This window comes from Benincasa hispida, chromosome 2 (genome assembly GCF_027475165.1).
Source record: "Benincasa hispida cultivar pf3 chromosome 2, pf3_genome.v1.1, whole genome shotgun sequence".
Classification (NCBI taxonomy): domain Eukaryota; kingdom Viridiplantae; phylum Streptophyta; class Magnoliopsida; order Cucurbitales; family Cucurbitaceae; genus Benincasa; species Benincasa hispida.
Window position 1 is genome coordinate 55,997,400 of NC_143479.1, and position 13,971 is coordinate 56,011,370.

Sequence of the window (13,971 nt, forward strand, 5' to 3'; positions counted from 1 at the left end):
TTCTGCATTGTTATTATGTATTTCAATTACATATCTATAAAGTGGAACTTGCTTATCTACATCTGTTCACTCTCTTAAAAGCACGCATGAGTAGCTAAATCTATCGAATGTGTTGAGAAGAACTTAGCTAACATGACCTAGGATCTTCATTGCATCCGATCATTATGTCTTATGTTATGCCCAACACCCCTTTAAAGCTACTCGAGAGAGTGTCTAAAGAAAGAACCAACTAGGTTAGAATCTAGACTCGAGAGAGCAAGATTAGATTTGCATAAGCAATAGATAGGGACTCAGAGATAAGCTTTGTTTGCCAACATGTATCGCATGCACCCTAGAGATAGGTTATGGTATTATGTGGTCGCCTTGTATGTGTGTATGTCATTTGTCATCGCATAAAGAAGAATAGAGGCTTATGTGTAGGTCCTATAGACTTCATTGCATATATCGCATGCGTTCTAAAACTAGAAGCCGTAGCATTTACATTGAAAAATGATTTGTTATTGTATGTGTGTTGCATGATCGCATAACATGAACGCAATCCTAGGAAGTGTTAGCTGAACCCCTTCTCAACCCATTCCCCACATATTCATCACATCATTCGTATTATTGACTTTTTTCTTAACTCCGCTGCATACATTTTTACCGCAAACAACAAACCAACCAATCATTAATTTATTTGTTACCGCAAAGTTATCTTAAGAATTACCACCGCATATCGTTTTCCTTAGTCCCTGAGTTCGACTCTGGACTTACCAGGAAACTCAGTAGGATTTATACTTGGATTCTGCTGAGAAAACTTGTTGCACAACGCATTTCCCATCACCGCAATTCCTTTAAAAAATTCACCGCATAAAATAACGCATTAACGGTCATACCCCCTATTTTTGGAACGAATTTCACTGGGATTACCTAGCTGCTATCAGATATGGGGTAGATGACACCGGCATCAAGCCACTTAACAATGTCTTTCTTGACAACCTCCCTCATGGAAGGGTTTAGACGGCACTGCCTCTCTATAGATCCAGTTTTTCCTTCTTCAAGATAGAACCTTTGCATGCAATACGAGGGATTGATCCTTCGAATGTCTGCTAAGGTCCATCCCAAGGCTTTAGCATATTTCTTGAGGACTTGGATAAGTGCTTCCTCATTCTCTTTGCTCAACGAAGCAGAGATTATGACGGGCAGGGTGTCATTGCCTCTTAGGTAAATGTATTTGAGGTGTACTGCCAGCGCCTTCATCTCTAACATGGGTGGTTTCGCCAAAGATGGTTTAATTCGTTGCGTTAACCATTCAGATAAATTCATTGATTCGGAATCATGATCAATTTGTATTGTGGCACAACTTTCCTCCATCATTGCGCCAATCTCAAAATCTTCTTCTTCAGTTTCTTCTTGAAGCTTGTGCCATTGTCCTTCCTGCAATTCCCCAATATACTGATAGTTTTCTATATCATTCTGGTATTTTAACACATTAAGAACGTTGAACTTGGCTCGCTGATTATCAACCCTTATAGTAAGCTCTCCCTTTTGTACGTCAATCAGTGTGCGCCCAGTTTCAATAAATGGGCGACCCAATATGATTGGCACCTCGGTATCAACTTCGTAGTCTAGTATAATGAAGTTAGCTGGAAAGATAAATTTGTCTACTTGCACAAACACATCCTCTATCTTGCCCTCCGGATGCGTTATTGACCTATCAGCCAACTGTAACGTGACTGTGGTAGGCCTTACGTCGCCAATGTCTAACTTTTTGAAGATTGATAAGGGCATCAGGTTAATACTTTCCCCTAAGTCACATAGTGTGTTTCCGACTTCTTTCCCCCCAATCGAGCATGACAATGTGAAGCTTCCCGGATCTTTCATTTTCTTGGGGATATTATTCTAGAAGAGTTCACTACACTCGTCCAGGAACTTCACATAGCTGGGTATCTGTTCCATCGCTTCCACTAGGGGGATGTTAATATGTATCTGTCGGAGAATGTCCAGGAACCTCTTGAATTGCTTACTATCGTCCTTGTTTTTCAACCTACACGGGAATGGTGGAGGATCCTGCCGCACTTCTTGATCGACTGATTGTTTTTTTCGGTCCATAATTTCCTGTGCTCTTGAGGCTGAAGATTGTTCCGGTGAGGGTGTTTGTGATGATTCTAATTTTGGGATCTTTGAAGAGTCATGTGCAGATTGCATCTGTGTAGTAGTTCTTGCATCCAAACTGGTGGTTCAACTGCTCGTAGTTGGGTGGTCATTATTGGTGGTTGCTTCTTCTGATCGTCGTACTACTTTTGGTACTATTGACACGGAGACCGCCTTTTCACCCCTTCTCAATGTCACCGTTTGACATTGTTCTTTTCCACTAGATCCGGGTGCTTCTGAGTTGCTGGGTAGTGTACCAGGTGGTCTATTTTCCAATTCGATCACAAGTTGTCCAACCTATACTTCCAAGTTCCTAATGGAAGATGCTTTCGATTGAATGAGTGCACCATTCTTCTGGATGTATTATTTGAGCAGTGATTCTAAAGACGATGAATTGGTTGAAGTGTTGGATGAAGAGGGTTGGTTGTGAGGTTGTCTGTTTTGATAAAGATTCTGGCCTTGACCTTGATGATGAAAGCTTGGAGGATTTCCTCTATTTCCTGAATAATTGGTCTGCGGATTCCTCTGGCTTCCTTGGTCAGTGTTCCCTCCCCAACTGAAGTTGGGATGATTCCTCCAACCTTAGTTATAAGTGTTGCTGAAGAAGTTATTGTGGATCAGACTTCCACTAAATGAGCCTCTCCACATTAAATACAACTTATTGTTGCCACTTGCGTCAGTGTGTTGGCTTGCATTGCATTCTGAGAGAGCGCTCCTTGATTTATGGCTATGGTTTGTAGGAGTGAGGTGACTGCGGCCATCTGGACGGCCAGCGTTGTCATTGTGTCAATTGATACAATGGCGCTGTCTGTTTTCCTTCGTTTTGTGCTCTTGCCTTCATATCCATCATCAGCTCAATCATCCATATTTCACGATATGCGATCTAGGATGACTTTAGCTTCGGTATATGTCTTATCCCTAAAACCTCCAGCTGCTGAAAGATCTGCGACCGCTTGCATCACTCTGTTCAGGCCATTATAGAAAGTTTAAATAAGAATGCAATCTAGGATTCCTACATGCAGACAATTCTTCACTAAACGTTGAAAGCGCACCCATGATGTGCTTAGAGTTTCATTGTCTGCCTGCTCAAAATTTAGTGCTTCCCTTCGTCTTCTTGCGTTAACGGCGAAAGGGAAGAACTTCTTCATAAATCTTTCTACTAGCTGATCGCAGAAGTTAATTTCGTTTGGCTCCAAAGAATGGGCCCATTTCTTGGCCTCATCACGGAGTGTGTAAGGAAATAGATAGAGTCCGATGCCTTCAGGTGTCACGCCAGGAATGGAGAACGTATTGCACATGTCAACAAAACTGGTGAGATGTGCATGTGGGTCTTCTCCTTGCAAACCTCAAAATTGGCCCACGTTTTATATCATTTGGAGCATAACAGGTTTAATCTCGAACCTGGCGTTTTCTTCTACCATTGGTCTTGTGATACCAGGCAAAAAATTGTATAAGTTGGGCGTAGCATAGTTCCGCATATGAATATTGTGATCAGCAGCCAAGAAGACTGGGTCTTACGACGACTGATTCATTCCGCGGTTTACTTTGGCCCTGTCATTGTTGTTGTGCACCATATTTCCGCGACACCTATTACGATTTTGGCATGCTCTCTTGCAAAAGGTTCTCTCGATTTTTGGGTCGGTGTTGAATTCTGGATCCATCCCAATACTCATACATCATCAACAGCTCTTTGCTTAAGCACACCGTATTCCAAAAACTTGTCTTGCACAATATCACAAAAATATAAACACTAAAGTCGTGACAAATCCCCGGAAACAGCGTTAAAAACTTGTTCTTCGAATATGCCAACGCAAAACTTGTTTGTTGTCTATGTAATTGTGTGATCTATCTTCTATGTCTTAATCGCGCTAACAGATGATAAATGATATGCGATGTTACAAAGTTTGTTGTAAAATACCAATTAATGCGTTCAGATAGTGTTATGCACGTCACAAGTTTTCTCGCGATGAAGCCAAGTATAATTCCACCGCGAGTTTCTCAGAATAATCCGAGGTCGAACGCGGGGATTTTCGATGTTTGTGCGACAATGAGGTGATATGTGCGATCGTAAACAAATGATGATTGTGAAGTGCTAGAGAGTAAAATGCGATGGTAAATGAACATACAGGTAACAAATAAAGCTGAAATTGTGCAAGGTGTGCGTGAGTGAATGTGATGGCAAGTCTTGTGGATAGAAACGTAGAGTGAAACGGGTTAAGGGAAAAGATTATCGCGAGTTTGTCAATCCTGTTATGGATGCAACTAAGTTTCCGTCTTCCCTTGGCTTACACCTCTCAGTGATCGCCTATGTCACCATATTTCTATGATAATCAGGGACGAACGTTTCCAAACACAAGATTGTTTCCATTTCTAGAAATACTTCTTGATTTAGTTAACATATTCTATCAACCTTCTTTCGAGAGGTAGATTGACATCTTCACTTCTGCTCCTGCGGGTGAAGATGCCATTGAGCATATGTTAAATAAACTTAGTTGACATCTTTAACATGGATTGACTCACTCACTCAATCCTTCCCCCACACCCTAGAAGTTTAGTGACTCATGGTGAAAGAAATGAAGGATGGATGCATAATGGTGAATAGAGAGATGAAAATGAACATGGTAGTGACATTAATTGGTAAAGCGTTTGTTACAGAGATATGAATGATAGACAGAAAATGAACAACAAACGATGAACAAAAAGTAAGAATAGTCGAGAGCTCCGTGTCAATGTCCTGGCACGGATCCCGATCAGAGTTGCTTGCTTGCCGGTGCATTGGATGAGTGGAGGAATGAGGTGGAGAACTTCCTTCCTAGGAGAGTTCTTGGGAGAAGAGTGTTCCTTGCACATAACTTCTTTTTTGTTATTCTCCTCGTCTCTTCGTCTCATCGTCTCATCGTCTCCTCTCTCAGCTTGTGCTGAGTGTTGCTATTTATAGATTTTAGCACCTCTTTCCTCAGTGGTCCCTCTCTGAAAAGTTGGCTTTTCTTCTCACGGCTGGTGGGAATGTTCGCTTTGCTCCATGTTCCATTTGTCAGGCCATACGTCAGAAAAAGTTGTACGATTTCAGAAATCCCCATGAATGATCTTATTATCCATGAGCAATTTTCGCATGCGGTGATACCTGCTACCTACAAAACAAAGGTTTGGACATCCTTGTTGCCCTCCCAATGTGGTCAACGGGTGTGTTTGTGATACTTTTACAAGCTTCACATTTCTAAGCCAATTTTACTACATTCAACACAACTTTTCCTTCCTATTGCCGCATATTCTAAGTAAGATGATATAAATAACTTGTATTTCTACAAGTTATCAGCTACCATTTCTTGTCAGAAATTACCAACACTTTAGTAATTTTGTAAATGTAACCCTCCATTTTCAGACTTCAGAAGTCGGCCCCAATGATGCTACCGAATTGGAAAGTCAAAGTTGAAAACGGCCTAAGAAATCCTATCCATTTCTGGAGCTTGAGTTTTTCTGAATCTTATGTTACAATCCTTCGAGGAGATAGCCGTCGTTAAAATGACTAGCGAGGCTGACTTAAAGATGACAAGTAGGCGCAATATAGGTATCTCACGGTCCAAACAAAAGAAGAGACCGTATGACACATTGACACATATCCTTCACCCACTTACTATGAACTACTTCCCCTATTCACTTTGATATTGACCCATACAAACACTTTTCGAATGGAAGTCACTCCCAGGGTGACATGAAGTGTCGTATGAATTTCACGGTGTGAATTTTTTAGGAACGTGAGAATTGTAATCAATATATCATATATTTGATTTTACATTGAACAACTTCCCCTCATTCACCTTGATATTGATTTATGCAAACACTTTCCGAATGGAGGCCACTCCTAGGGTGACACGAAGCGTCGGATAAATCTCACGGTGTGAAATTCTTAAGACGTAAGAATGAAAATCAAAATATCACTTTTGATTTTGCGATGAATAACTTTCCCTATTAACCAAAATTTCAATTTATGTACTCACTTTCCGAATGGAGGTCATTCCAAGGGTGACACGAAGCGAAACATGGATCAAGATCGTGAACTCTTAGGAACGCGAGAGCTAAAAATGACATATCGTATATGTTATTAATCCCTCACTGAAGTATTCTAAATTCCCACTGAAGTGTTTTAATAACATATCATATATGCTATTAAACTCCCACTAAAGTGTCCTAACATTTATTTGGGTATAATTTTACTCAGGTTTGTTCCGGCTAATTAAACAGCCTAAGTCTACGTTTTTATCTAAGTATAAAGTTTTATATTTGGATTTAACCTACGATGTCTAGGTGATAAACCAATTTTAAAACCTCACACCGTTCACGTATTGCTCATAAAACCGGTTAACAATGTTCAATTATTCGGCCATAATCCCCAAGTAGGAGGTGTTCTATAGACCGTCAACTTAAATACCACTGGCCTTAGACAGAATTATATACCGGTTGAGTTTGTAACCATATTTTACAAGATGTCGACCTATTTTAACTATTAAAACAGGTGATTAACCTACATGAGTATGCAGCTTATCTTTATTATGGATTTTAAATGTCTAGCCCAATTTTATAACAATTTACAAAATTTTAGACATGCTATCCATCCACAACATACATCAAAGGCATTCAATATTTAATATAATATTTATATTAAAACGTTTGAAACCTTATACATGCATACTATATATTATAACATTTTATAATATATTTCCAATGCATGTAACATGCTTCCTATGACGGGACTTTAAATCTACATGGCATACTTATATACACATACAAGACATATCTAATTATAACATACATCACATGCATAAATAATTAAACACAAACTAATATGGTTTTTGTTTTGGTATTATCAAGCAAGCAAAGACCTAATTATTACAAAAACCAGCAAAAACCGGCTTCATAACACTTCTGGATTGCTCAAATCTCCTTGAACCGAACCTCCAATGCTCAAAACTATGTTGAACCGGGCAAAGAACCGTCGAGTACCATCAAGCATCGAGTATGCCTTCAAGCACCATCATGCATCGAGTATTTCATTAAATACCAGCGAGTATGAGCATCACGTACCATCGAGTTCGTAATAACGACTGGGTCAAAAGGTTGTTTTACCCCCGTGATTACCTTTTGTCCCTTAAGTCCCATTGATCCTCTAATGAATAATTAGTTTGTGATCCGATCATCAAATCGAGTCCCTCTAAGGCCAATGAGAGGGTGGGGTCCCTTGTTTAAGACCCAGAGTCAGTACTTAAGGGAACAACCTTTCTACTATCCCTAAAAGCAAGTAGGAGTGAATTCCATTTTGTACCCTATGTCTCCAGCTATCTACCTGGTCTTACCCCTAAAATGGAAGATTTATTGAATCGGCGCTGTTGAGCCAACCTTCACCTATGCAAATCTAAGGATAATCCCGAATGGCAGGAGTTATTAGTTAGCTTAGGATTCATGTTAAGTTACCTAGGTCGTCATTGTGAAATAGTCAGTCTTAAATAGTAAACAACATTATAAAGTAAGAGTGACTTATTTCGTGGTTCGATCTTGTGCAAATTCATTGCATAGGATGTCCCCATTCCTCATGTCATCACATGTATGAATTAGAATCACTTTATTGGTAGCACTTTACAACTCTTTACAACAACTACAAAGTGAGTCGCATCTAATAATGTTACTAGAATAAGGCACCCAACCTTATTCATATACTATAGACCATTTTGACTATTTACTCGAACCTGATCTACTTTTATGTCTCCACATAAAGTTCAAGTACTCATGTAATAGTCATGGATCTTTTAGCTTATAGAATTTATTTTTAAAATGAAATAAGAAATTCATATTTTCAATAACAACTTATTGAATTTTCAAAATAAGTTTATTGTTTACAAACCATGAGTTTTAGGACATAAAAACCAATAGTCTCCACATGAACGACCAGGATCAGATCATTTGTAGTAACACTTTACAATAATTGACGGCCTGTATTCGTAGTGTCACTTGGATAGGGTACCCAGCCTTATCCATCTACTAAAGACCATTTAGGTTATTACTTAAACATGACCCACCTGTATGTCAACCACATACATGTTTTAAGTTACATGAAATAACCTTGGATCTTAGTTTATTGGATTGAATTAATGCAGTCTAAATGTTAATAAAATACCTCTTATTTTATTAATATATGATTTATATTTACAAACTATAAGATACATGAGATTTAAGACATTGAGTCCAACAATAAGGTAATGGCGGGGGCTAAAACCAGATATCGACAGGTAGAATAGCTTGTGCTTGCATTAATCGTCTTGGTATGAAGGCTACATCCCTATTTCCAAGCATATAAAATTGTGGTTTTGACTAACTTTTCCTTAAAGCAAGTATTTCAAAAATCTTAGATGTCAGGGCGATTGATGAAATGGGCAATAGAAGTAAACGAACGTGATATTCACTACAAGTCAAGAACTTCAATAAAGGGACAAGCAGTGGTAGACATTTTAGCATAATGGACTCTTGCTAATGCCGAGGCCCAGGCCAAGGTTGAGGCCAACCATGTGGAAGCGAGGAATTAGTTATATTCATTACATTTGATGGGCTTAGACCCTCAATGGGCCCTTTCTGTTGATGGATCATCCAACATTAAAGGGTGTGGTGCAGAAATTTTGTTGGAATCCCTTGATGGTGAATGATACGAGTATGGCCTTAGATTAAATTTTCGAGCATCAAATAATGAGGCAGAATATGAAGCATTCATTGCAGGATTAAAAGTTGTTCAAGGGATAGGTATTTCTAACCTTTTGATTTTGACCGATTCACAATTAGTGGTAAAGCAAGTAACAGTGGAGTACCACACCAAAGAACGAAGGACAACATCTTATTTAACCAAGGTTAAGAAGTTAGTTGCTTCATTCCCGAAATATGAGATCAAGTAGGTTTCAAAGTCGCAGAATACAAACATAGATTCATTAGCACGAAAAGCAACAATAGATATTGAAGAGCCAGAATTCTCCAAATCCGAGGTTGCTCAAGCCAGTATACACAAGAAAGATACAACGGATATTTATATGAGACAAAGCTTAATAGAGTAGTCCTAGTAAAAATCTTGCTCAAGCCAGTATACACAAGAAAGATACAACGGATATTGAAGAGCCAGAATTCTCCAAATCCAAGGTCGCTAAAGCCAAGTTCGAGGTTAACCTCACTAGGGTCGAGGTTGAGGTTAAGGCTATAGATATTGAAGAGATAGACTTCTCCGAGTCTGTGGCTGCTGAAGCAAAGTCCGAGGCCGACCCTACTAAGAATGAGGCCGAGGTCGAGGCTATTGATATTAAAGGGTCAGATTTCTTCGAGTCAGCGACTGCTGAAGCCATGTTCGAGGCCAACCCTACCAGGGACGAGGCCGAGGTCAAGACTGAAGAAAGAGATGCTGATAAAAGTGAAATAAGTTTAACTTGGATGGATCCAATAATCAAATATTTGAAAAATAGGGAGTTGCCTTCATAAAAAGCAAAGGCCAAGTGATTGCAGAGACGAGCATCACATTACATTCTAAGGGAAAATAAGTTTTGTAAACGAAGTTATTCATTCACATGCTAAAACGCATCACACCTAGTAAGGCAGAATATGTGATGAGAGAATTCGCGAAGAGATATGTGGCAATCATTTTGGAGCAAGATCTCTATGTCACAGAATTATTAGGCAAGGATATTATTGGCCAACCATGCTTCGGAATGCATGAGGCTTTGTGAGAACATGTGACCAATGCCAAAGATATCCCAAGGCAACCACTTGAACCATTAACTAATATTGTATGTCCTTGCCTTTTTCACTATGGGGAATAGACCTTATTGGGCCACTCCCTCAAGGTTGTCGTGGTAGCAATGGATTACTTTACAAAGTAGGTCGAGGCCAAAGCACTTACAACTATAACATAAAAGAACATTACAAACTTTATTTGGAGAAACCTTGTACGTTGATTTGGGATTCCCAACACAATTATTACGGACAATGGAATATAATTCGATAATTCAGCATTTAGAAGATCTTGCTCAGATCTCTGAGCAAATGGATAGGTAGATGCGGTAAATAAAATCATTAAACAAAATTTAAAGACAAAACTTGAAGGATTGAAAATATTATGGGTAGAAAAACTACCAAGCATATTGAACGATAGTAAGAACTTTTACAGGAGAAACCCCTTTTTCTCTTTCTTTTAGGATTGAAGTAGTAATCTTGGTAGAGATTGGAATACTATCACTAAGAATAGAGTAGTTTGATCCTCAAGGAAATAAAAGTTCAATGAGGTTAAGCTTAGACCTATTGGAGGAGCACCGTGAGACAACATATTTATGTATAGTAGAGTACAAGAATAAGATCATTAGATACTACAATACCACAATGAGAATGTGAAGCTTTAAGGAAGGAGATCTAGTATTAAGGAAAGTAATACAAAACACTCGAGATTTGAATGTAGAAGTGCTTGGGTCAACATGGGAAGGACCATATCAAGTTATTAAAAAGTGGTTAGACCCAACATATACACATTGATAGATCAGGACGGAACGACTCTCCCTCATCCGTGGAATGTTGAGTACCTAAAAGTTTACTATTGTTAAAGATGTCTACAAGTGAAAATAAAATGGTTATTGGACAAGGTTTTATAAGTAATCTATCTTATCATTCAACATTATCTCGAGGAAAGAATGAGACATTTAAATCAAGAATAGCTTAGAAAGTGGGCTTTCCCACATCCTGGCTTGAGCTAGCATGCTCAGACCCAGCTAAGGTCAGGATTGAGCCATAGAAAGTTTCTAACTTGACATCCTGAGCTCCAACAAAATTAAAACAACAACAACAACAATAACAACATGCTACATGAAAGCTTAAAAGAATGGTAAGCGAAAGCTACATGGTTAGCGCAGACGAACAAAGCGGCACTTGAGAGATGAAACTACAAAAAAATTGACATAAGAAAGAACCTAGATCAAATAACAACAACAAGGGGAAGGAAGAGCTACGTAATGAATCAATATGACTGCAATCAAGAAAATAATGGCTCATGGTCAGCCTCGACCCAAGGGCCAACCAGAGAAAGCCCAAAAATAAAAGTCACAGGGGGCTTCACATAAGGGGATTCACACAAGGGGCTTCAAGATGGTTAGATCAAACAAAGAAAACCGAGTGAAGGAATAGCTAAATAATGGATTGAGACAAGAAGTAACAACAAGTCAAGAAAACCAATAGGAAAGAGATGACAGTTAGCAAGCTACGATAAAAAAACAAAGAAATAAAGGAATGTCAGGAAGTCAGAATTTAATTGGGTAGTATTCTAGGCCAACTTCAAATCCATGGACCACTCAGGATCAGTTGAGCAATAAGCTATTATCAGGGTCTATCCTAGAGGTAAGCCTGGCATGATTTGGTGCATAACTTCGTCATGAGATGGAGAAGCGCGTTGGAAAATTGATTGGACCTCAAAAGTTTTTGGTTTGATAGGCCTAACAAATCCTAGTAAGTTTGTATTAAGTTTCGCGACGGGGTATTGTGGAGTTTAAAAGGAAGATTGTACTCCCAAGATAGGTTCTGAGAATTAAAATCCGCCACAAAAAGCCCGAAAAACCACGAAACCCTAACATGGGAGTGGGGGTAATGTTGTGGGTGGATTCTGGAATCAATGATAAAATGGTCAACGAACAACAAACGAAGGAGAGAAGAGCAAGTCCAAAAGAGAGATGGGCTTGGTCGGCATTGGCCAAGCCGAGGTCGAGCCCATCAATAATGGTCCAAGAATGATGAGCCCAACATAAGCTTAGCCAAAAAGAGGATGAAACCCTAAAAGCATTAGGTAAGAATATAGGGCAGGTCGGGGGCAGGTTGGCCTTTGCCCAAAGGGAATCTAGGAACAGTCAACCCAGTCGAAAACTCTAGTCATATAAGCAATAGGAGAAGGTCAAAGTCTATAAATAAGGCAAAGAAGAACGTAAATGGACAACTAAGTTCTCCAACCAATATCAAATACCTTATTTTCCTTCCAACCTTCTGACGTAAGTATCGGAATGGTCATGGCTTACAGCACATTAGTGTCCAGGTTTCTCTTTGCTCGCGGGTGAGCTCTCTTCTCCTAAAATACAAATTTACCATTATTGCCTCATGGAAATCAAATACACTGACTTGGTCAAAATTTAGCATCAACAATAACTATTTAGGTTCTTTAGTATTGATTTATAACTTTTCACTCAATCAACTAAAAAATCACATCAACAAAATTGTATTTTTTTTCTTCTGAAACCAAATTAAGTAATAAGCAACTAAACATCTGTACGTATTGTAAAAAAAAAAAAAAAAAAACCATTTATAGGTAAAATGAATAAAACTTGTGTCTATGCTTTTTAATTAAGCTTTTAACAATAATTTGCCAAAGAGATACCGATCTAATTTAATAAAACAAAAGGTTTAAAATCTTAGGAATAAAATGCATGAAATAGATACACAAACTAATTGATTAAAACTTAAATTTGTATTTACTTTACTAAAATTATATAATTACCACTAAATTTAGGTTAAATTATAAGTTTAACTCTTAAATTTTTAAATTTTTATTTATTTAATCCCATACTTTAAAAAAATATTTAATAGATTTCTAAATTTTAAATGTATCTTGTAGGTATTTGAATTTTAAATGGTTGTGTTGTTATGTACAATAGGACTCTAATTTTTTTCAATTTTATGTCTATAATTCCTTATCTATTCAACCCTTCTTTGCATTTATATATAGATCTATTAGACAACAAACATAAAATTTAATTTTATATCAAATAGTTTAATTAATTTTTAAAATTTTGAATATGTATTAGAGATTGATTATACACAAAATTGAAAGTTAAAAATCAGATGGACTCTTTTTTTTAAAAAAAAAAAAATAAAAGAAACTTCAACTATATATGTATAGAATAATTAAACTTCTTACATTAATATTATATTTCATAATAAACACATCTGGAAGAAGAGTTAACTGACACACAATGTAACATATTACATACAATGTTGTAGCAATTCTAAGAACATATAGCAAAACACAGATAAAGACACTACAAAAATAGAACACAAGGTTTGATAACCCAGTTCGGTGTAATACCCACCTACATCTGAGGAACAGAGAGTCTGGAAAGATAATTTCACTAATATAAATTCAGGCAATTACAACATTGTACTTATCTATAAATAAACGATGATTACAGTGACACTCACATAACTTAATATAATTTAGCGAATGATAACTCAAGTTTTCTTAAATGTGACTCCCTTCCAGACAAAAAAAGTAATAGTAGAGATATCCGGTAGAGAAACCTTAGGACAAGACAAACATCGCAAGGACAACAACCCCAACAAACTTTAAAAAATATATAACTAATTTCATCTAATGTAGACTCAAACATGCAAAATAAACTGAGAGTATGGAAAAATACAAGTGTAGAATTTAATTCCTTCCTACTACATTTTGTGAACAATAATAATGATGCAATAAATTAAATATGCATTTAAAAGAAAAATATGATGTAATAAACTACAAAGATTGTGAAAGTGGAAATTAAACTTTGTCCTATTTTTGGTAGACAAATCCAACTTTGGTTTGATTGGTATAATCATTATATAACCTTTTTAGTTTGATCAAGAAAGACCTAATATTTGAGCATATTATAAGGTCAATGTGTATTTTCTTAAAATTTGTATAGGCTAGAATATGTTGGTGTTTTTTCTCTCAAAATATATATATATATATATATTTATTTATTTATTTATTTATTTATTTATTGGTGTTCTAATTTTTCATAGGTT

The 13,971-nt window shown here is 37.3% G+C and overlaps 1 protein-coding gene across 1 annotated transcript; it reads right to left on the minus strand.

The window, feature by feature from the left end:
* Positions 1-909: 909 nt before the first annotated feature.
* LOC150038020 (uncharacterized) lies at positions 910-1,863 on the minus strand. The gene has a single exon (XM_090311113.1). The coding sequence runs from the start codon at positions 1,861-1,863 to the stop codon at positions 910-912; it is 954 nt and encodes a 317-aa protein (XP_090167239.1).
* Positions 1,864-13,971: the final 12,108 nt, after the last annotated feature.

Coding starts and splice junctions, on each gene's coding strand:
- LOC150038020 (XM_090311113.1), bottom strand. CDS start 1,863: ATGAAAGATCCGGGAAGCTTCACATTGTCATGCTCGATTGGGGGGAAA.